Raw genomic sequence first — 23,171 nt, 5'->3', positions numbered from 1 at the left:
TTTAGCCAACTGGCTGGTAGATCCTATTGAACTCAAGACATTAGTTTGATACCCAAAGTGATACTGGGGCAAGAAATGCAGCCCTGGGTCTCAGCAAAGAATGGAAAGGTCTGAGGAATGGAATCAGATAGAGCTTTCAACCTTCATTTGCTCTTGTTCCTGAAGGATGGCTCATACTGCGGGATTGCTTGTGGGAAAGAGGTTTGCTGTGCCTGAAAACACCAGGCAGACATAAAGGTGAAGGACTCAGAATCACACGGAGGAGATAAATAAGTGAGTGCATCACCACGGTTTAATGGAAGGCTTTCATTTTAAGAAAAGAGAGGGAAAGAGAACCAGGAGAAAGGTAATATATAACTTTTGTTGTAAATGAGGGAAACTGTGCCAGAGAATATGTCTTGTCTCATTTTCTGTGCATGGCCATATGTAAATATTGATTTCAAAGCAGATATTGCTTTGGCTTGGAAGAGATTTGTGGCATTACAAAGATAAATCACCCAAAATCTCACTTCAGGCCCAATCTCCTATATGTGCATATGAGTGTGTATGTATGTGAGTGTGTGTGTGTGCAAACGCGTGCAGGACCCTAAAGGCCTAGAAATGGTTTAATATAGCTTTTTTTTTTTTTGCATGAATGTGCCAATTTTTAGGTTTCCTATATTGATGTACCAGAGGTGGGTGGGCAACTAAAATTCTTGGCATCTGACCACCTATGGAATTTATTTGAAAACACAGGAGCCTAAGGCAAAAGAGGCATGATGTACTATAAGTGTGCTTATATTTTAGTGTGGAAGGAAGGCGAATAACGTACAGAGATATAGAGGTGGACAGAACAGAAATGGGAGGAACACAGTTATCGAAAGGGCAGAAAAGAAAAGAATAGGAACAAAAGCTGGGGACAAGTTTATGCGTAGGGCAGAGAATGAGAGAGGAAGCTCAGTTGGAGTCTTACTGCCTCAGTGCTTGAGGTTTTGCAGGGTTTTGTCAGGGAGGGAGTAATCCTTAGGAACATGACTGACTTTTTTGGTAAACATGAGGTTAGGTTGCTGACATAGAATACTGTACGCTTACTGTCCCAAGGAGGACGTGAGAATATAGCCCTCTGATCATGGAGGTATGTGGTCTTTAATTCCTCCTCTGTGGGGCTCAGAAAAGCCCGTCTTCCCTCAGCATTGCAATTTTGTGAGAGGACTTCACCATATGAGTTCCTGAGGCTACACCTGATACCACAAGCTTGTGGCAGTGGCACAGCACACAGAACTGTCAAGTGCTTGCAGGGAAAAAACCGTGTGAGAGTTAAAATTTGTTCTCATGAAACCGGGTCATGGTTTTTCTTCTGTACAATCCCTACCTTGGGCCAATCTCGCGTGAATACCTGTGTGTGGGTGGTGTCCCTAGGTGAGGTCATTTAACAGACCCACGATGTACTACCTTTAGAAAATTTTAGCTACACCATGAGGACAGGACCATAGGAGTACTCTCCTGAGGTCCTCATGAACAGGAAATTAAAACCACAATAGCTCTAAAGAGATTCATTTAAATAAAAGCCAGCCAGGAAACTCCAAGGATAAGAAGTAAATCCTCTTTTTCTCCCCCTCTCATCTCCCTGCGACAGGAATCATTAATTGTTCATTACAGGGTATCCCATAATCTCCTCATCAGCCATATGGGAGCTATTTGTCTATGGGTACAATTTTGTCACAGTTTTACTTAATATAATTTCACCATCACCCTTAAGACTCTTTGTTTCCTATGTGTGCAAATAGACTTGAATTCTAGGCTTTTTAATGTGACATGTATTTGTTCATTAAATGTGACATATTTGTCACTGAATATAAAGTAATCAGGCAGACAACAGCATTTTGTCAATCCTGCCGTTGTTTCTTCAGTGAACAACTCCATTAAGGAATGCCTTATTATCCAGGAAATATTTTATCTGAAAACTTTATCTGCCTCTAATATAGCCAAAAATAAGGAAGTATCAAAACATATAACATGTATATATGACAATACAATTGCTTTATTTCTAACTAACTCTACTCGTAGAACTAATAGATGCAATTTTAACAACTGTATTTATAGATCTAGCTTATGAGAAAGTGGTTAGCTGAAAATCAGGAAAGGAGCCAGTGAGGTTGCTGGAGAAGGTGTCAAATGTGGAGAGTAGATGGTGAGAGAAGACGTGACAGCTGGAAGCAGCAAGAGAAAAATGACAAAAAAAATATACGTAACACATCAGAAAATGTGGCCATCCAGGGTGATTTCATATTGTGGCACAAAATCTTCCAGGCAAAAAAAAAAAATAAAAATCTTCCAGGCATTTTAACCATTGAGTATTTTATTATTATTATAGCATCCTGTAATGATTGCTGGGCACAATATGACCTTGAGCATCATGAGAAGGTTATATTCTTTTCAATTGAGTATATTCAACTGTAGATGTTAACAAGGTGAACGATACATTTATAATTGTTTCCAAGTCAAAATAATAATAATATAATATGTTTGAAGCTTTCATTATCTGGATGGTACACAAAAATGGCACCCTTGTTTTTTAATGAGGCTACATCAGCAAAGCTTTACTGCAGATTGTATTGATTTATCCTATCACTCTGTCCACTGAATACCTGTTTCATTCATTCATTTATTCATGCATGATTGAGAAAGACACTGAAAATATGGTAGCAAACAAGACTATGCCTTGGTTTCCTAATTCACTTTCTCTTGCCCTGACTGTGATACAGTCCATTCTGTTTAACTACAGGTCACCACTTAAGGATTCAGCTTAAGAATTCAAGTTATATTCTTGAAGTTTTCTAAAAATTAGTAGGGTGAATGACCAAAAATCCTACTTTTATTCCTTCCTAATTGGAGTCTTAGGAGAGGTTCCTTGATGAAAAATGAGTTCTGCAGCATCTAGCTAGAGAAGAGCAAGGGTATGCAGTAGAGGTGTGAAGCAGGGAGTGGAGCCCTGAAGAAAGGGAAGAAGAGGAGAAGGCTGGGCAGGATAACGCTGTGGTCAGGGCTCCAGGCAGTGCACCACGCTGTGACCATGACAGCGGCCCCTGCATTGTCATCCTCTGTGTGGGCAGCTGTCTTCCTAATTGCACAGGGAGTGCCCCAAATGCCAGGATGGCATCTTGTGTGTTTTCGAAGTCCTGGTTCTAGGCAGAGTGTTGAATCTATTTGTGTTAAATGCAAAGCAACATTTGTCAATCATTCACATCTAGGAAGGAGAAGTTGGAGCTGTAGGTTCATCATATGGTCCAAAAGTTATGCAGAATATTTGAACGGTTGATAACTTCCTCAGTTTTTCTTGCGAGTCATCTTCTCATCTTTGCAGTTGTATGATCAGCAGTAAACTCAAGCCTCGACCCTAAATTTGGGTTAATCTGGACACACAAGTTGGGGAGCTGTGCCTTTCTGCAGCACGCTATATGGGAAAGGACTCAGAGAAGAGAGAGAGGGTCGAGGCGGGTATGTGAGACAAACTTTGGCATTCAAAATCATTTCTAATTTGGCCTGGAATTCTTTCCAGCTCCACATCCCCCTTATGTTCCGCTTATCATCTTGCTCATTAAACTGAAATTTTGTCAGTCTCTACATTTTCACATAAATCAAATTTCTTCAGACTTCTAGACTTTCAGGTCCTCATGGAACATAGGAATCCATGTTTCCCTAATTTATTCTGGAAATGGCAGCAGTAACTGGTGTTGCTGTTGCTCTTACTACTAGAAGTTAATGTTTGTTACTTACATTGCAGTGTGCTAAGCCTTCCAGAGGTATACTCACATTTAACCTTGCAACAATATGTCTTATTATTACCATTTTTTAAGATGAGGAAACAGGTTTAGGATGAGGAGTAAAATAAGAGGTGGAGCTGGGAGGTGAAGCTGAGTAATCCAAGTCCAGAGATTATACCTTAATTACTAATTGTTAGCCAATAATTCTTAATAAATAGTATCATCTTTACTTAAAATTTTTTTAAACGACAGCTGTTTGTTTTGTGGATGCCATTATCTAGAAAAGACAAATTGTTTTCTCTAACATTTTATAAAAAACGAAATAAAATTCAAACTATTGAACAAATGGTAGGAAACTAAAGGAAATCACCATGTCACATACTTGCAAAATTCGATCCCCTTCTCGAATTCGGCCATCTTTGGCAGCAATGCTATTTGGATCTACCTGTAATGGAGAAAACATACATTTTCAACTGGTTATTCAATACTCCCCCAGGAACTTAAAAATATTGCTTAAAAAATGTTTTTAGTAACCTCGTTAAAAATTCTCTACTGATTTATAGAAGGCATGCCAAAGTTTTCTGTTAAAAATCACTGACTCAAAAAATGTAAGTGGACTATTTTAGAATTAATAATAAAAGTCAGAGAGAACTACAGCAGAATTTAATTTGAAAATGATTTTTCTCTCTCCCTCCCTTTTTCTCTTTCTTTCGTTCTTTTTGCTCTTTTCTTCTTTTTTTTTAAACATCTGGTTCACTCATTTCTGTATCCAAACTGTCAGACATGGTCCTCAGCTGACACGATCATCAGCAGATGTTAATTCTAGAATTGTCTGGACCCAGGAAACACATTAATTTATAAAGAGATTTATAATTGATGTTGCTTAAAAATGAAAAAAAAAGTTACCTATGTAGATCATAAATTAGATTCTAGATTTAGACTAGATTCTAAATTATAGGGTGAAGTGTATTAACTATAAATTATTTTAGAACAAATAGAGATTTAAGCCTTCATTAGGGGTTTACCAACATTGTAATGGGCCAAACTTGAGTGATGACTTACAGTTCACTGGGGGTAAATCTGTCTATTATATTTTGAATGATGGCACTAAGCCATTTATTTAAGATTACTTGATCAAGTCTTTGATTTAAGCCAAGTATTTCAAGTGTAGCATGAGGTTGATTTATCCTATCCATATATTACTTATTACTTTCTTATTAGATGGTGCCACCTAATAAGTGAATTTTAAGTGATCAATCAAGAACAAAGACACTATTATTACATGTAAGAAGCATAAGGAAAATATCCCTTCCAAGTACACATGTTCAGTTCCTGTGGCTTCTTTATTGTTCCTACAAAGTTAAGCTCCAAAGCGGGCATATTTAAATGGTAAATAGAGACTTATTAGAGGAAGAGAAGTATGATTAATCAACTGTATCCTTCTGAGAAGCTATTCATAATCTAAAACTTTGCCTACAGAACTGTGGTCAAACTAAGGCCAAACTTTGCCATTTGTATCTCTGTGCCTATTACAGAAGAAAATTCTTCACCTATTTCCTCAGCATATTTGGAGAGATGACCATAGCTGTCCATTTTAAAGAGTGTATAAATGAATCAGTCTCTGAAGATTTTTTCAATGCAAGATCCAGACAGTAAATTCTTTGGTAAAGTAATAAAAAGAACCTTTACGTTTATAGAGCTGGGTAATTTTCTAAGTGCATTAATTACATTATTTTTCTATATTCTAAACACCTCTACAGAAGCAATGAGATAAACATTGTTGTACCAAGTTTCTAGTCAAGGAAGCTGAAGCTCAGTAAGTCAGGTAATGACAAGATCATGGCCAAGAACATTTGGAATAGCATGGGACATTAATTAGTATCTAGTTTATCTAACTTCTTTTTCACACATACACATATACATGTACACACACGCATTATGTGCATGTGTGTGTGTATAGAAAATATAGGAAGGAGTTAGGCAATATCCATACATCTATGTGTTTGTATATATTTATATAATTTTCAGTCATATGTACATATAATTAAATTATACCTTACTACTTCTTACAAAACGATTCTTTGGTGAGTCTTAAAAAATCACTTATAATATGGCGCCTGGGTGGCTCAGTGGGTTAAAGCCTCTGCCTTCAGCTCAGGTCATGATCCCAGGGTCCTGGGATCGAGCCCCGCATCGGGCTCTCTGCTCTGCGGGGAGCCTGCTTCCTTCTCTCTCTCTGCCTGCCTCTCTGCCTACTTGTGATCTCTCTCTGTCAAATAAATAAATAAAATCTTTAAAAAAAATCACTTATAATAATAAATTCTGCTTCACATTTTTTTCAAAGTCATTAACACTTAGAGTTTCATGTATATGTACTTCACTTTCTGACATTGATTATAGGGTTGAAAAAAAAACCTCACAGATACATCCTGTGGATATTCAAAGGTATCAATCCTGCCGGCAGAGTAAAATATGTAATATTTGTGATATTAGGTCTAAAACAATTAGCCAATGCTCTTGTTAAAGCACTGATAAAAGGAATGGAAGTATGAATGCGCATCAGAAACTTTGCTTGACTTCCTGCATACTTAGGGGAATTTATTCAAATTTAGACAATGCTCCCATTTTTGCAGTTTTCCTTACTGGGATTCTGTGGTGAAAGCATCCCCATTAAACAAGCTGATAATAATTACATTACTTGGGCAACATAATTTACTTTCCTAATTGAAAGTGACAAGTACTGGAACATGGCCAATTCTTCACATCCAAGCCTCCCAAGGATTTTCTCATTGTGAGTCATTTGACTCCATTACTCGCAGTCTCCCTCCCTCTATCTCCCCTCCCCGGCATTTCTTACCTCGCTGACATAAATGCCGGTGTCTTCTTCATCATCCGTTCGGTAACAGACTGTCAGGCCCAGCTTCTCTTGACTGCTAACACGACACAGCTCGACCTCCTGAGAGAAAAACACACACAGAACGACATTTATCTCAGAAACAAATCCCACAGCAGAATGGAGAACTCACTGATACTCCCTGGGTTGCCTTGGGAGGTTTTCATAATTACTGCCCAACATTTGAATTAATTTATGTTACCAAAATCATCCAAATGTACCTTCAATGTATATTTCTGTATACTCAAGCCAATGTTTCAGACTTTCATTGTACAGATGGAAAAGTGCAATTTTTTTGGTATCAAATCATAAACTTAAGGCTTAAAAATTATACAATGAAGTATAAAATACGCATCAATCAGTAAGATATTTGAGACTGTCAAAGTAGGTAGAAAAATGTTCATAAAAATACTGAGAGCTATTGTGGATTTTATTTGTATTTTAATAAAACAAAGTTCAAATTAAAAAAGACTACATTGGGCTCCGTGTCAATCTTTCTCTGGAGTTCTATACTATATGGTAATCAGCAAGTGTTTTGTATAGTTCAGGCCAAGGCTTTCTATTATTTTGTTGACGCTCTAACCCTTGGAATGAATTGGGTTCATCCAGGCTGAAGGGAGAGACATCAACAGTCATATGAGCAGAGGCAATGATTCAAAATGTAGCAGTAAATGAACATGGAAACACATTTACTGAAACACATGGCTAAGGGGCTTGAAATGTCAGTCCTTAGGTAATGTATATTGAATCTATTTCCTGATTTATGTTCAGTAAAATAATAATAAATTTCAGTGTATTTCATTTTTATATAATGAAATAGACTTGTACTACTTTCAGAAACAGATGACTTTAGGACAAATTGCATAATTCCCAGCACTAAAAGATAAATTAGTGTTCTCATCATGGAGAACTTGCTCCTATTGGATGAAGAATATAAGGCCCTTTGATAAATAATCAGATGAGATTTAAAAAAAAAAAAAGAAAATGGAAATGGAAAGAGAAGTCTGGATGAAGGTTCTGGAACTCGGGCTCTGTGGGAGTTGCAAATTTGTTTGCCTTGCTTAGTGCTCTTTCTCCAGATCCTAGAACAGGGAAAGGCACAGTGTGGGCACTCAGCAAATCCGGGCTGAAGGGTGGCTGCTTTTATTTCAAATCTTTCCTGGTGTTTGTAACTTTCTGTAAAACAATAATTAAGCAGTCTTTCCTCTTTGATGGGAGACAGGTTTCGTGTGTATGTGTGTGTATACATGCATGTGTGAATGAAAAGAAGATTAGGAAGTTTGATTATAATAAGCATCCATTTAACCATGTACTATCTGAAATAGTTACCAGGACTAAATAAAGAAAAACCCAGTTAACTTCAGACAAGGGGATATTTTCCAGAATACTCTGTTGCATTTGAAGAAGGATCCTCCCTTTCAATTTCGTATCTTAGGGCAGGCCTTGTCATTGGAAAATAACCATTTATTTTAATGACATGCTATAACCCACAGGTAAATCCTTAGCAAGGGTAGACTATCATAAGCTCTAGTGACCAATAATTTCATAGCTGATAGCAAATAAAACAACATTAGGTCCTCTGTCCTGAGATATGTACTGTAAATTGGCGAACTCCATAAAAATATGAAGAATGACTTTGTAACTGGTTGGCAAAGATTCTCTAGATTCCACCACAGTGGTTAAAAAAGGCATGCTAAACAGTAAGGGAAAAAAGGAGAAAAGTCCTCTCACCTTGAGGAAGAGTAGGAAACAGTGGTGTGATCTGGCACCAGAAGTAAAAAGTACATACCCAGCAAGGGTATTTTCAAAACTGGCAATCATTAATGCCTCCAGAGGCGGGAAAATACTTGACTGAAACTGTTACATTAGGAAGAAATTGCAGCAACAAAAGAGCTTCAATTACAGCAATGCACTATACAGTTAAGGAGTAGAGAAGCTTATGATTCCTGAGAGGCCTACAAGGAAACCTAAACACTCCATAAAGAACTGAGATTGGGACCTTTAAATTAAAGCAAACGAGGAGCTGTAGTCAAAGCTGTGCCCTGACTTTCAGCGTCCTTCTGATAGGACAGGAAGACACTTCCAGAGGGAGTCTTGCTTTTGAAGTGTTTTCTCGACATTCTCAAGGCTGCAGTATGGTTCTGGGGTTTGTTTAGGAGACGCATGCTGAAATATTCTGCAATAAAATGGAACCAGTCTGTGAAGATAGGGCAGAATCCATCCATAAGGCTTCAATACTCCAAATCAAAGCATCAACTTGAGAATCGCAACAGAAAGAAGACAAAGATCCTGAGGGCAATGTAATTTTTTCAATATCGTCATCCTACTGGACCTTAGCAAAACTGTAGAATAGGTCTCAAAGTTATCTATGACATCTTTGTTTTTAATATCCTACATTGAAGACACTCAGCACCCTCATATTTCCTTCTAACTGTCTGGAGTTGCTAGAGATCTGCCTGTCCAGGCAGCCAGTAGATTTCAGGTTTGTCATCTTACCTATCTCCTAGCAAAGTGGGGCATTCACTGTTGCCTTCTATTTTCTCACACAAGTAGCTCTTAGTACATAAAGAAAAGTGATGAATATTTCTTAAAGAGATCATCACTAGTAATTATTTTTTAGGTTTATAATTTTACTTCCAATACAGTGAACATACAGTATTCTGTTAGTTTCGGGTGTACAACACAGTAACCCAACACTTATGTGCAGTACTCGGTGCTCATGCTGGTAAGTGTCCTCTTAATCCCCATCACCTATCACACCCATCCCTCCCTCCCCCTCCCCTTCGGTAATCATCTGCTCATTTTTTATAGTTTAGAGTCTGACAAACCATGAGACACTGTGGACTCAGAAACAAACTGAGGGTTTTGGAGGGGAGGGGTTTGGGGGATGAGGTGAGCCTGGTGGTCTGTATTATGGAGGGCACGTATTGCATGGGGCACTGGGTGTGGTGCATAAACAATCCATTTTGGAACGCTGAAAAGAAATAAAATAAAATAAAATGGAAAAAAAGAGTCCATTTCTCAGATTAATAATTATTTTAAATGTTGCCCACTTAGGATTTGGTTCATATTAATAAAGACTGAAAATATAAAGCCTTAACTCAAAGGCCCAAACGTGAGGTGGTAGGATTTCAGACTCCGAGGAGGACTCGAGTGAGATTTCCTGGATCCCACAAACCAACCAACACTACTGCTAAGTGTGGGTCTGCCATTCTTCCTTTGGTTGAGAATGTTTTAGACACTGAATATTTCACATTAGCATACAGAAGCACACATTTTAGAATCAAAGTTCCTTTAATTCTATGATAAAATAACTTCTAAGCATCTACCTGTAGAGCATTTTGTTTGTATGAGGCAAAGGTGGCTTTGTAAAGCCTGATTATCTGAAAGAAAGTCTCTAGTACAGGTTTAATTTAGTATTCCTTTCACAAAGCACACAAGCCTCTGACTTCTGAAGAAACAACCTCCTGGTAATAGAGAATGTTTTCCCTAACAACTTTCATACCTTTCCCTCTGTCACTAGGAAGCTGTTTGATGAAAAACATAAAAGTGAAATGTTACCTCTGTACATTTTCTCCACAGAGACAATTCACAGGCGTATATGAATCAAAGCCAAGCATGCACGATGGCGCCACTAACCATCCTTAAGTCATTTGTGACTGGACTGAAAGAATCACTTCATATACCTGGTAAGACTATATTCGTTTGGTTTAAATGTATGTTAAGATGCTATGTGCTGGGAACATGTATAAAGTCCCTTTAAAAAATAAAATCATAGTGCCTAATCTTGTGAGCAACTGGTTGCATGGAGATTGAGGGTGGAGGAGACGGTTAAAGTTAGTAAAGCTTCCTGTGAAACATCTTTCCAGTCATAGAAAGAAAGGGATCTACCCATAAGTCAGTTGCCCTACAGTACTGTGAAATTTTTGTACATTTTATGATTCGGTCTAAGGAGGAACGGGGAATATAAAAAGAAAAAAAAATTGCTTTCTAGATAGGACTCTATTGCTGGAGGAAGAACTTAGGCTTGAAAGTGTCAACGATGGCTTTTTAGGCAAATTGTTCCCAAACCCTAGAGAGCTCAGAGACCCAGGTCATGAAGAAAAAATTCAGAGGCAGGCAGTACCATGAATGTCTGAAGATAACCCAGGGCCAGAGAGGATGGTCACCGATGTCAACTGACAATCACTTGTCAGTGGGAGGCAGGGGTCTCTTGTGTCCATATCATCCTTTTCTTTTATTTGTGTTCCTGATTTATATTCATCAGACAACGGATGCACTACTATACAAGCTTAGTATTAATCATATATCATTGTCTTACATTTTGTAATGTTGATTAGTAACTAGCAGAATGCCATGCTGAGTTGTTCTCACAAAACATTTATTAAAAAAAAAAAAGAATTAGTGGGAAGTACAAAAACTTTAACTCCTACAGCTAAGGGAAGCTAGATAGTCTACTGTGAAAATACTGCTTCAATATCTTTATTTCCTCAATAGTGAAAACCAGGAATAATACTTAGTAAGAAATAAATAACAAAATCCTGGAATACCCACATCACTAGGACAGCATCAGGCTCACACACTCTCATCTCCAAATACCCATAAAAAGCTGCTGCACCTCGTAACTAAATCATGTTTCTGTAGAGAGAGTGGGGTAAAAGTGAGAGCAGATGGTCATGTATTTCCACTAACATCCTTAACCTCAGTTCCTTATTTGACTACTTTTTCTTTCTTAATGATATTGTTGTGGAATGCAGGCAGCTTTTAATACCTCAGTTTTCTCCTTAGGAACTCCCTAGGTTCTTTGGGAACAAAAGAATTCATATTTTTCTATGCCCAGGTTGCCTGCTTCTCACTGTAGGCTTTGAATCACCTTAGGAAGTCCTAAATTACTCACTGAGAATGGATTTTATACATTAACAAAGAAATACTAATTTTGTGTGTATTGTTATTCGGGAGAGGGTGGATTCACATTGCCCCTAATCAGTAGTCGATGTCATCAATTCTGGACCAGGAAGAGGAGACTTAAATTCAGGGTAGAAATGTGATACTTCAAGTACATATTGTTACATCTACCCCACCAGCAAGAGAATCATGCCAACTGCGTGGAAAGTTCTTTATTGATGGGTTCTTACCCAGTCCTGCTCTGTCTAAAATAAAGATCACTGGCATATGACACTAGGGGAAAACTTCCACTTATATCAGTTAATTTTGTTGTTGTTGTTGTATCTTTTGGGATATAAAGATCATTTCAATCCTGAAATCCGGGATTATCCAGAGGTGACTCTTGAGTTTTGAACAGACATGAACATGATCATTTATTAGCTTGCTAATGGCATTGCCAAATACCTACCATCACTTGTAGCTGGATTTTCTGATTTATATGTTCGTTCTTGGTGAGGGGGCATCTTCATTAAAATTGTTCAACATGCCGTAAACAATGTGTAGAAAAGACTGTTCATGAACTGTCATCGCCCTAGTTGCTTTTATCCATTTCCAGTTCTCTACTATTTGATCAGCACAGATATTCCAGTATTCCTTCTCTAGAATGTTTGCTCATTCACTAGACCTTGAACCTGCAGATTCTTCCACTTTTCACGTTCAATAATTCCCTCATGACCTCCCCTCTCTCCTTGCACAGTTTGGAAGCACAGTTACCCATGATAATCTTTCATGAAAATCTACAACTCCCTCGTTGATCTCTGTTTCCACCGTATCACCCGGCAAAAGGTCCATCATGGGTAAACGCAGTTATTGCTTCCCTGCATATTCCCACCTGAGCAGCTGCATGGTCCTGGAGGAAAATGCACAACCACGCTGACCACATTGACTCTTCCAATGTAAGTTCATTACCACAGATCTCAAATGGATCATCACTACTACCCGACAATCCCAGTACACTTCCCTTGTCAAGTTTCTTCTCTTTATCTCAACTTTCCAAGAGGACCTACCCATGTTCAGTTGATGACCTTGCCTCAGATCCCATGGTAAATTAGATTATTATTACGTCAAACTTCCACTCTCCCAGACTTGTTTTTTATACCCCCTTTCTCTGCAATTCTCCTCTAGTGTCTTCCCTCTCTTCATTTTTAGGCAATATCCTATCTTATGCTTCATGAAGAAAAAAGAAGCCATGAAAGAGAAACTGGTGCTTCTTCCTTCTGCTCAGTGCATCAACCTAAATTCACCTGTATCTGTCCTGTGGGTTGTCCCTCTATTACAGTGAAAGGGAGAGGCTCAACTCTCTCAAAGGCCAATGTCCCCACTCATGCTCCATAAACTAGGCCCCTTTTAAAAAATGTTTTATTTTTCAAGACCTTTTCTCCTTAAATTTTCCTTCTCCTGTATCATCAGTTTCTCTTTCCTTATTAGATCATTCCCATTGCCACACCACACCCACAAAGCACTACTATCACTTATATGGGGTGAGGAAATTGGAAATGCAATACCTATGATATGGTGATTGGCTCTAGTTTGGGGCCTGCTGGAAGAAGTTAATGAAAGTGCATTGGAAGAGATAATAGAATTGACCCTGGTGTTCACCGAGACCGAATTTCCAAGCAGAGAACATGGACTATACGAAGGTTACAGATACAGGAAATAGCATGTATGTTACAGGAGCTTTATATAGTTAATGTGTGTGAATCTAAGGGTTTAAGACTGGGGAGGGTGAGGGGTCACAGTGGCAAAACCAAAACACACACACACACACACAAACTGGAGAGAGAGACCAGGGCCATATCATGGAAGGATGGCCACACCATACTAAGTAATTTGGATTTTGCAAAAAGTCATTTGGATTTTGCAAAAAGTAAAGAGGACTCACTGTAAAGGAAGTAAGAGTCTGATTTGCAGCGAGAAAAAATGGCTGCAGCAGTAGCATAATGGGTGAGCTGCAGGAGTCAGGAAAGCTGGTGGGGAATGTTACCAGTTTTGCAACAGGATTTGAGGGCTTGGATGAAAGTAGTGCTTTATCAGTCTTTAACACAGTTACTATCATTTTCATCTTATTGATGAAGAAAATGCGGCACAGGGAGGTTAAGTAACCTGCTCAAAGTCACACAGCAAGTCAGAGGCAGAGCTGGGATTCAGGTTCTAGCTAAAAGGCCAAGGCTGAATTCTCAACAGCTCCTTTCTCTAGTTCCATGTAAAGTTCTTTCTCCTTCTGAGTTCTTAGCTCAAATGATACTTTCTATATGGTATCCTTCCCCGTCCCACTTTCTTATGTAGGGCCCCTAAAATTCTCTATCAGAATTTTACTGATGCTTACTAACTTCTTGAAAATTATTATCACTTACTCTTTCTTTTTTTATTAGCAAATCTATATTTTACTACATTCCTTACTTTTTAAAAAAAAGTCTTTTTATTTTTTTCCCTGTTCTATGAACAGGTCTTTGCTATGTTCTTTGCTATGTTATGTTATATCCTACAATCCTTAGATGCAAAACAAAGAAATACAGCTCTTAAGGATGGTGCCATGCCCTCTTGTTGACATCCCCAGGGCCATCATAGTCTGAAAACATAAACAAAGGCCCATATTCATTAACTGGGTGAGATAACTGCTATAGTGGATTGGACTGTAGGCTAAAATTGCTTTTTTCTATATTTATACCAATATTGTATTTCTATATATCTTATATTTGTATAAATGTATTAGATTCAGTAGGATATATTCAGAAAGCTGTGAAAACAAGAGATGTGACTTAATTGATTATAATCTCTGCCAATAAGAAAACTAACCAGAGTTAATGAAGAATAAGCAAAATTATCTATAAATTACTCATTCTAAAAATTCCTCTAGCAGATTCAGTCTTTACTTATTTTATTCACTTGACATTTTCTTACCATCTGCTATATGCCAAGAACTATAGTCAGCATTAAAAACATATATATATATACTTTTATATATATAAAAGCATCAAAACCTTACATATATTTATATAAATATATATATTTATATCAGCATTAAAAAGTTTTATATATACAAAAACTTTTATATATATGTACTTTTATATATGTTATTCATGAGTATTTTACAAATAATATTTCATTTAGTTTTATAAAAATATGACAATATTATACATTGAATAGGGATTTCTGGCCCACCCAGCATTCACATTTCTCTCTTTTTGGAAACAAGACCCTAAATTTCTTGTGCAGAATTATATCTTTCTCTTTCCCATTCTATAGGTTTTCAGGCCCAATTCCAGCTCTAGGGATAGGCATGTGACCTAGATGGTAGCAAATTGGTGTATTTTATATCCTTAGCTGTAGCGATTCTTTTAGGGATAGGTATTTGATCCAGTTCAAGCCCATCAAAATAGGCCTCAAGACTTTTGTTGAAACTATTGGGAAAAGAACACTTGTCTTTTCTGTTGTAATGAAGCCTGCACAGTAGTGTGGTAAGTAGAAGGACTGCAATTTTAAATAGGATGTCAGAGTGAGCTTCATCAAGGAGAAGGTCCTGGAACAGAATCAGAAAAGAGATGAGGGATTTAGCCACGTGGTTATGTGGGGTAAGCAACCCAGGCAGGAGGTGCATCCCGTGGCAATGCCAGGAGTGTGCCTGGCAGGTTGGAGGAAGAGGCAGATGGCAATCTCTCCAGAGCTGAGGGAGCCCGGGGTGGGAAGGACATCTGATCACAGAGGTGAAGGGGCTCCACACTACACAGGGCCAGGCAGGCCTTATAAAGACTTTGGCTTTACTCCAAGTGATGTGGGAAGCCTTCGGAAGTGTGACTGATCTAGCTTCACTATGTATCTTGGCACTGGTCAGATGTGTGATAACTACTTTTTCTTAAATTTTGTATCTTTTTTGGAACCACACTCCCTTTACTTTTAACGCTGGGAATTACAACAACAATGGCTCACATTTGCTGTGTTGGGTAAACTGCCAGTCACTGAACATTGATTACCCCCTGTTGACTGTGAACAAGTTTAAACAGGAGATATTATTACCATTGCCACTTTATAAGTAAGGAAACAGACAGGGAGGTCAGAATGAAGAATGTGAGGCTTTCTTTCAGACATAAACCATGACTGGTTATGAAATTAGGACAACGAAGGGAAAGTAAGGACTTGTTTTTCTGATATTCAACAGAGGCAGAAGCATAAATTTATTGTTTTATTTTTTTTTTTCCATTTTATTTATTTTTTCAGCGTAACAGTATTCATTCTTTTTGCACAACACCCAGTGCTCCATGCAAAACGTGCCCTCCCCATTACCCACCACCTGTTCCCCCAACCTCCCAGCCCTGACCCTTCAAAACCCTCAGGTTGTTTTTCAGAGTCCATAGTCTCTTATGGTTCGCCTCCCCTTCCAAATTTTTTTTTTTTAATAAACATATAATGTATTTTTATCCCCAGGGTACAGGTCTGTGAATCGCCAGGTTTACACACTTCACAGCACTCACGACAGCACTTACCCTAATACTGATTACATTTTAGGGAAATAATATAATCAGTTTATTTCATAGAATTATTTGGAAGGGATTTTAGCCATAGTTCAACTTGCCCTCTGATCCATCTATGTAAATGACTTTTTTTTTTTTTAAGATTTATTTATTTGACAGAGAGAGATCACGAGTAAGCAGAGAGGCAGGCAGACTCCCGCTGAGCAGAGAGCCCGACGTGGGGCTCGATCCCAGGACCCTGAGATCATGACCCGAGCTGAAGGCAGAGGCTTAACCCACTGAGCCACCCAGGTGCCCCTGTAAATGACTTTCTCACATTCACAGGTAATTCAGTGGCAGGGCTGGGAGTGGAAACCAGGCTTCTGGACTATCATACAAATTGCTTTTTTTCCGTGGTTATCTCTCTGGTTCTTCTATTACTTCTTAAGCCATTCTCTCCTGGGACAGAGCGGGGTGGAGTGTGTAGGAAGGAGAGTGTGTTGTGCAGCCAAAATCATGATGGGGAAAGATAGAGGCTGACTGAAGTGCCTTATGCAGGTGGGATATGTGGAGGCGGGAACTAGGTTGAGTAGCCAACCTGAGCTGCACCATACACCGAATCAGGGTGATGAATACAGGACTCTAGGACAGAAGGGCTGGAGTTGAAATTCTTTTCTTTCTTTCTTTTTTTTTTTCAGTATTCTTTCATCCCTTTCTGTACAGTAAATTTAAAAAGAGGGAACAGGAACACATGGGTGGCTCAGTTGGTTAAGCAACTGCCTTTGGCTCAGGTCATGATCTTAAAAATCTTAAAAAAAAAAAAGAGGGAATGGCACACTAACTTTTATATAAAAGTACCATGCATTCACTGAGCAGCTCAAACACATGTTCTCATTTAGATAACATGGCTTTTCACCTTATTTTATCTCCACTCCTGGCATTCGTAAGCTATCTTTTCTTTGAATTACTGAAAAACCAGTTTTTCAAAAGAGTGTTAACAGCATTTCTTTGATACTAGCAATGTACTCTTTGCAAAGTAAATAGTGGAAAAGGACAGGGTGACCCTTTGTGCCTTGGTAGTCCCTTGTTCAATGGCTACAGTTCTTGTGATGCTTTTCACCTGGTCATGTTTTCAGTAAAGGGGATCAGCTAAAGAGATACCATCTACTGTTTGAGATGCTATTTTAAAGCAAAAACAAAACAAACAAACAAACAAAACCAATAATCATTTTGAAGAGGCAGACATTTACTTGAGAAAGGCAAGATGTCTTTTGCCTAAATATACGGGTCTGTATAGACCATCTCTATCTACTTGAGGTGGCAGAGAAAGCACTGGAAAGAAATAAAAGCAAAATCTAACCATTCACAAAATGATCCTCGGGAGCACCTTCTAGGGAAATTAGTAATCCAGGACTGAAATAGGTCATAAATATCAACTTCAGATGACAAGTAACTGTGGCTGTCACTGCTTTAGCTTAATGGGAAACGTTATTAGCAATCAACATTTTGGAATATTGGAAGCCCTGTTCAATGTCTGGGATGGCGGGTGAGACACAGCGGCCCCTTGAGAGAGAAGATAGATGGGGAAGGGCAAAGTGGTGAAGAAGACGGAATGAAGAGGTACAGAGCTGTGATCTAAGATAAACCCAAAAAGGAGCATACGTGGGTTTGGTAGGACTGAAAGACAGCTCCAAAAGGCATAGAGTTTGGTAGAGATGGTAGATTTACTGTGAACTTGGGCTAAAGGTTAATGAAAGGAAAGCATCTAGGGCATGGTAACAAAAAACTACCTTTTGAACTTGCATAGAGATATTAATCTAAATTTATCAGCTAATATTCCATTTATCATGTTTCATGTTGTGTCAATATGTTGCTATGGAATGACTCTTTTGATGAAAAATAGTGCAAAACTCACTGATTTTTTCACAGACGGGGCAAACTAATTGTGAAAGTTGCACAGAAACTACGAAGATTTTATGTGATAAAACCTATTATAGAATACATTTTTCCTGCAAGTGGATTAAGGCAAGGAGTCTTTTCATATTATCACATTTTTACACCCAATGTTTAAGACACCACTTAAAAATATGATCAAATAGTGAATTAAATTTTTCTATTACGAAAATCCCCAAATATTGCCTGCTCTACAATGACCACACAAAAATATGGTACTTTATTCCAACATTTGAGGATCAGTAAGGAATTTGATCCACAAGATTAATTATTAAAAGATGCTTGGATTCTGCATCTCCAGATTAGTACCACATATGTAATGACAATTTTTTTATACATACTGATTAATTATAGGTGACAGCTGATCTTGAATTCATGCATTATTTCCTATTTGGTAAGTTCTACATTTAGCTGCTGGTCACAACCCTGAAGTATCCAAAAACTCACTTGATGGCACCAATTCTAGATTCTTCCTTTTCTATCCTTCTTTTTGGAGCCAGCTCTCCTAGTTATTTTTTAATGCCAGTCTATTATGATACATGAAATGCACTGTGTCTTTATTGTACTGGCAATAAAATTCTAATAACATGCATTAAAACCAATTAGTAGACCTGAACATCTCCTGATCTGATGAATGAGAAAAGGAGGGTCTACATTTGTCTTTTTCAGATATTATACATTGAGTTCCAGACTGGGAGACGCCCGTGTCTATGTTGACACAACAGAAATTTGTCAGTCCTTCTCAGAACTTCTTTTTATTTGAAAAGCATTCAGGAACTTTTCCAGTATGTGTTATTAAGGAAACATAAAAGGAAGATTAGCAAAGCAGAAGAAGAATGGGAAATAAATAAACCTGTTGACAAGATGAACTTTATTTCCATCAGCTGGTTACCGAAGCAGGAAATACAGGCTTTTCTAATGAGGCACTGGGCTATTATTGCAAGTCTTTCCTAAGCTATTTTATAGTGGGGCTGGGAGTTTTTCCCATGGTCATGATAACAAGAAAAGGTACAAGATTTTTAAACCTGTCAAGATCCCATAAAAGTCACAATAATAGTTCCCCAGTTTTTTTCCCCTTCTGTTCTTGTTCTTGTTTTAGTAAGTAGAATTCTCACATAATTAATTGTGTCCACTTATCTCTATAGATATTTCTCATCTAACCAAGGAAATTAAACCCAGAAATAGATCTATTCCAAAGTATAACAACAGGTCATAAAATGTGGAGGTTAAAGTTTTGTGCTTTACTCAGCATTTTACCTTTTCTCCAAAAAACTCAAGATATTTGATGAAATTTTTTTTTAATAAAGAAGCAACATATGAATTTTAACACTCATCCTTAGAAGGGAGAGAGTTCATTTTTGGGAGGTAAGCACGTTGTTAAATACTGGAGAAGCTCCCCAGAATCGTATATAACATTATTGAATGGCATAATTTCATATACACATATTTTTTTTGCTTCCCTTTTTTTCAAAATTTTATTTAAATTCTGTTAGTTAACATATAGTATAATATTGGTTTCAGTAGAATTCAGTGGTTCAGCACTTACATACAACACACAATGCTCATCCTAACAACTGTCCTCCTTAATCCCCATCACCCATCTAGCCCATCCCCCACCCACCTCCAGCCAGCAACCTTCAGTTTGTTCTCTTTGGAGTCTCTTATGTTTGCTTCCCTCTCTCCTTTTAACCCCTTTCCATATGTTCATCTGTTTTGTTTCCCATACACACGTATTTTCTAAATTTACTCACAGTTCCTTATCTGTCCCCATAGGACTCATAATTAATGGTGGATTGTAATAGTTTATATTATCTTACCATACATTTTTTAAAACTGGAAAATGAATGCTGTTATAGACTTTTGTAGAACTGGTAAATTTTCATAAGAATGTAGGTGTTCTCAAATATGTGTTGGTTTTTATTCTACATGGTGTAGATTTGTAACTGTACGTTTGTATAATCATGATGTAATTTATGTCATTTTAAAGGAATCTGAAGAGTATTTTATGATATTGGATAGACAAAATAAATGATCAGGTTAATTTTAAATGTTTTACTTGCTCAACATATTTATTAAAATTATTTTATGGTTATTTGCCCAACTGCTTTATGAAACTGCTTTTCCTTGGGCCTTTGAAGGGTAGGCATGTCTCTCTATTTGTTGTTAATGAGATTAGTCTGATCACTTCAGCCACTTGAAAACTAACTTCAATCAGTGCATTATGTATTCTGCAGTCTGGTTTGGTAACTACATACAAAAACATCATCAAAATTAACCTGAAGTATATCAGCATCTGTTCACTACTGCATAATTTATAATAGCAAAATATCATAAATGTCCTCAATGTCCACAATATGGGAGTTCTTAAATAAGGGAATATCTAAGCAATAGAATATAGATCCCCCAAAAATTTTAAAATGGGAAATTATTGTGATAAATACTGGCAAGAACAAACTTACACTTTCTAGCTAGAAAAACCCAGGCCTCAATGGGTCCAGAAATAATGTTAGAATAAAAATAAACATGCAGTCAAATTTCATAGAATGCACAAGAAACAATGCACTTAAGGTGAGATTCAACAGGAGGAAAAAAATTAAACAGGTATCCTATTTGGAAAGATATTGCAAATATATATAGGGAGATCTAACATAATAAAAAAATAGAATTGCAAAGATGAGTAAAGAGTGGGTATAAAAATAAACAATATAAAGTATAAATTATAGAAATAACAACTATAGTAATTGAAATTAAAATTTAATGGATGTGTTTCACAACAGATTAGGCATATCTGAGGAGAGAATTACTCAATTAGAAATTAGTGAGCTAGTAGATGGACTTGGCACAATTATCTAGAATGCACACACATAGACAAAGAAATGAAAAATATGAAATAGAAGTTAAGAAACACAGAGAAAAAGGCTGAGAATATTCCTGACCTGATGACAACCACTAATCACTGATTAAGGAATCAGTATCTTTACTGTGAATTGTATCTGTATTGTGTGTGAGTCAAGGTACAGAGGGATGGTATCTTGGTTGTGCTGAAGCAAAGGTCAGCTGATTTAGAGTTCTATATACCAAGGGAAAATATACTTTTTAGAACAAAAGTAAAATAAAGATATTTTCAGATAAACAAAAACCCAAAATATTTTGCCAAAAGCACACTCTTGCTATAGGAAACTTTAAAAGATGTATTTCAAGGTCAGAAGGCAAACTCTGGTGTAAGGTCAGAGACACAAAAAGAAATGAAAAGAAAAAATAGTTTAAACAAATATGGAATGTATATAATAAGTTATATTGTGTATAATGACTTAGAAGTTAAAATAAGGCCAAAAATATTTAAAAAGCTTATAAAGGTAAAAGATAAATCAGGAGGGACCTGGTTAGAGTGTAAGTGTTCTTGAGCTCCTGTATTCCTTTTTAGGAGGAGGGTTAATATATTGCTTAATTATAAAAATGGATGAATTAAGATTTCTAAGATAAGAACTAAAAGAACAGAAATAGTATATATTTTCATCTGGCAGAAGGAAAAACATGGAATAAGAAAAATGGATGATCAGGCCACATAAAAGATGCAAAAAAAACCCAACAACAGAATAGAGAAAACAAATGAAGTGCAACATAAGATAATGGGGGTCAGCCAAAATTTCTAAATAATTATAATAAATATAAATAGACTAGAAAATAAAAGACATAAAATGACAAAACAGAAATGCAAGCAAACCACCGCCACCACCAGGACAAAAAGACAATAATCCAGTTACACAAAAATTGTACAAGAACACTTGAAACAAGAGGTTATAAGAAACACATGTAAAAAATAACAGTTCAGAGAAGTTGAAAGTAAAAGTGGCAAAAGTTATGTCATGGAAGACCAAGAACCTGGTGTAGCTATGTAGCAATATAATAAAGTACATCATAGAACAAAGGTCATCAGAGAGGTGAAGTCACTACATAATTTTTTAAAGAAAAGAAGTTAAAATTGACCAGGAAGAAACAAATATTCTGTGCTTGGATGCACCTCAAATTATGACTTCAAGTTGTAGAAAGCAAAAATGATAGAATTTTAACAAATCTGTTACTATAATGGTGACTGATAAATTAGGCAATATATTTTTAAGGATATAAAATATTTGAACAGTAAGATTAACAAGCTTGATCTAATTTATAGCTCTAGAATAGTATTCCTGATAAATGCAGAATATATATATTATTTTCAAGTGTGAATTAATCCCTTAAGAAAATATTCTCCTTAACAATAATAAGAAATACATTAAATTCAATTTGTGTTAGGTAGTGTTTTAAGCATTTACAGTACATTTAATTCCCATGATTCTAAAGGTTTGGTATACAAATATTTCCATTTTGTGTATGAGAAAATTGAGACACAATGAGGTTAAGTGATTTTACTCAAGGTAATACAACTAGAAAATAGCAAAACTGGATTAGCGAGGCTGTGCTCTTATCTACTATGGAACATTGCAGGAAAAAAAATAGCAATTGTTAGGAATAAAGCTAATGAAAAGATGTATAAGCATCTTATGGAGAAAACTGTAAAATTTACTGAAAGATATTAAAGACCCAGAGAAAAAGAGAACTCATGTTCATGAATTAGCAGAATGAATACCATAAGGAGTTCATTCTTTCCAAATTGATGATCAAATTCAAAATCCCTATAATATTGTTATGGACTTGCACAGCTAATTAAAAAATTTATATGAACTGCAAAGGACAAAGCATACTGAAGACATTTGCAAAGAATAAGGTAAGAGGATTATCCAGCCAGCTACAAGGATTTTGAATAAAGCTACAGTACATCTTAAGACAGTTGGCATAGAGTTTGACAAATTGACCAAGGGAACAGACAGGAAAAAGCAGAAATCAACTTACACCTACACAGAAACTTGACTTATGATGGAGTCGTGATTACATATCAAGCAAAATGTGAACTTTCAATTAGTAGTACTAAGAGACTAAGTAATCCACACTGAAAAAAAAATAAATTTGGACTCCAAGCTTCAACCATAATCAAAAAGAATTTCTGTGTGCAGGAATGGGGGGATGGGTGAAACAGGTGATGGGGATTAAGGAGCGCACTTGTCATGATCAGCACAGGGTGATGTATGGAACTGTTGAATCACTATATCATACACTGAAAACTAATATAACACTGTATGTTAACTAGCTGAA

General features: G+C 36.9%; 1 protein-coding gene across 2 annotated transcripts in view; it reads right to left on the bottom strand.

Moving 5' to 3' along the window:
• PDZRN4 (PDZ domain containing ring finger 4) overlaps positions 1-23,171 on the bottom strand; it is a 379,365-nt gene that overhangs the window by 16,005 nt on the left and 340,189 nt on the right. For both annotated transcript variants that reach the window (XM_046011115.1, XM_046011116.1), the window contains 2 exons: positions 6,601-6,699; positions 4,126-4,188 (listed from right to left, as the gene is read on the bottom strand). In XM_046011115.1, coding sequence (XP_045867071.1) covers positions 4,126-4,188; positions 6,601-6,699 — 162 coding nt within the window. The remainder of the gene's footprint in view (positions 1-4,125; positions 4,189-6,600; positions 6,700-23,171) is intronic.

The sequence above is a fragment of the Meles meles genome, chromosome 7 (assembly GCF_922984935.1).
Source record: "Meles meles chromosome 7, mMelMel3.1 paternal haplotype, whole genome shotgun sequence".
NCBI classification, from domain to species: domain Eukaryota; kingdom Metazoa; phylum Chordata; class Mammalia; order Carnivora; family Mustelidae; genus Meles; species Meles meles.
This window is presented reverse-complemented; position numbering and strand designations above follow the sequence as displayed.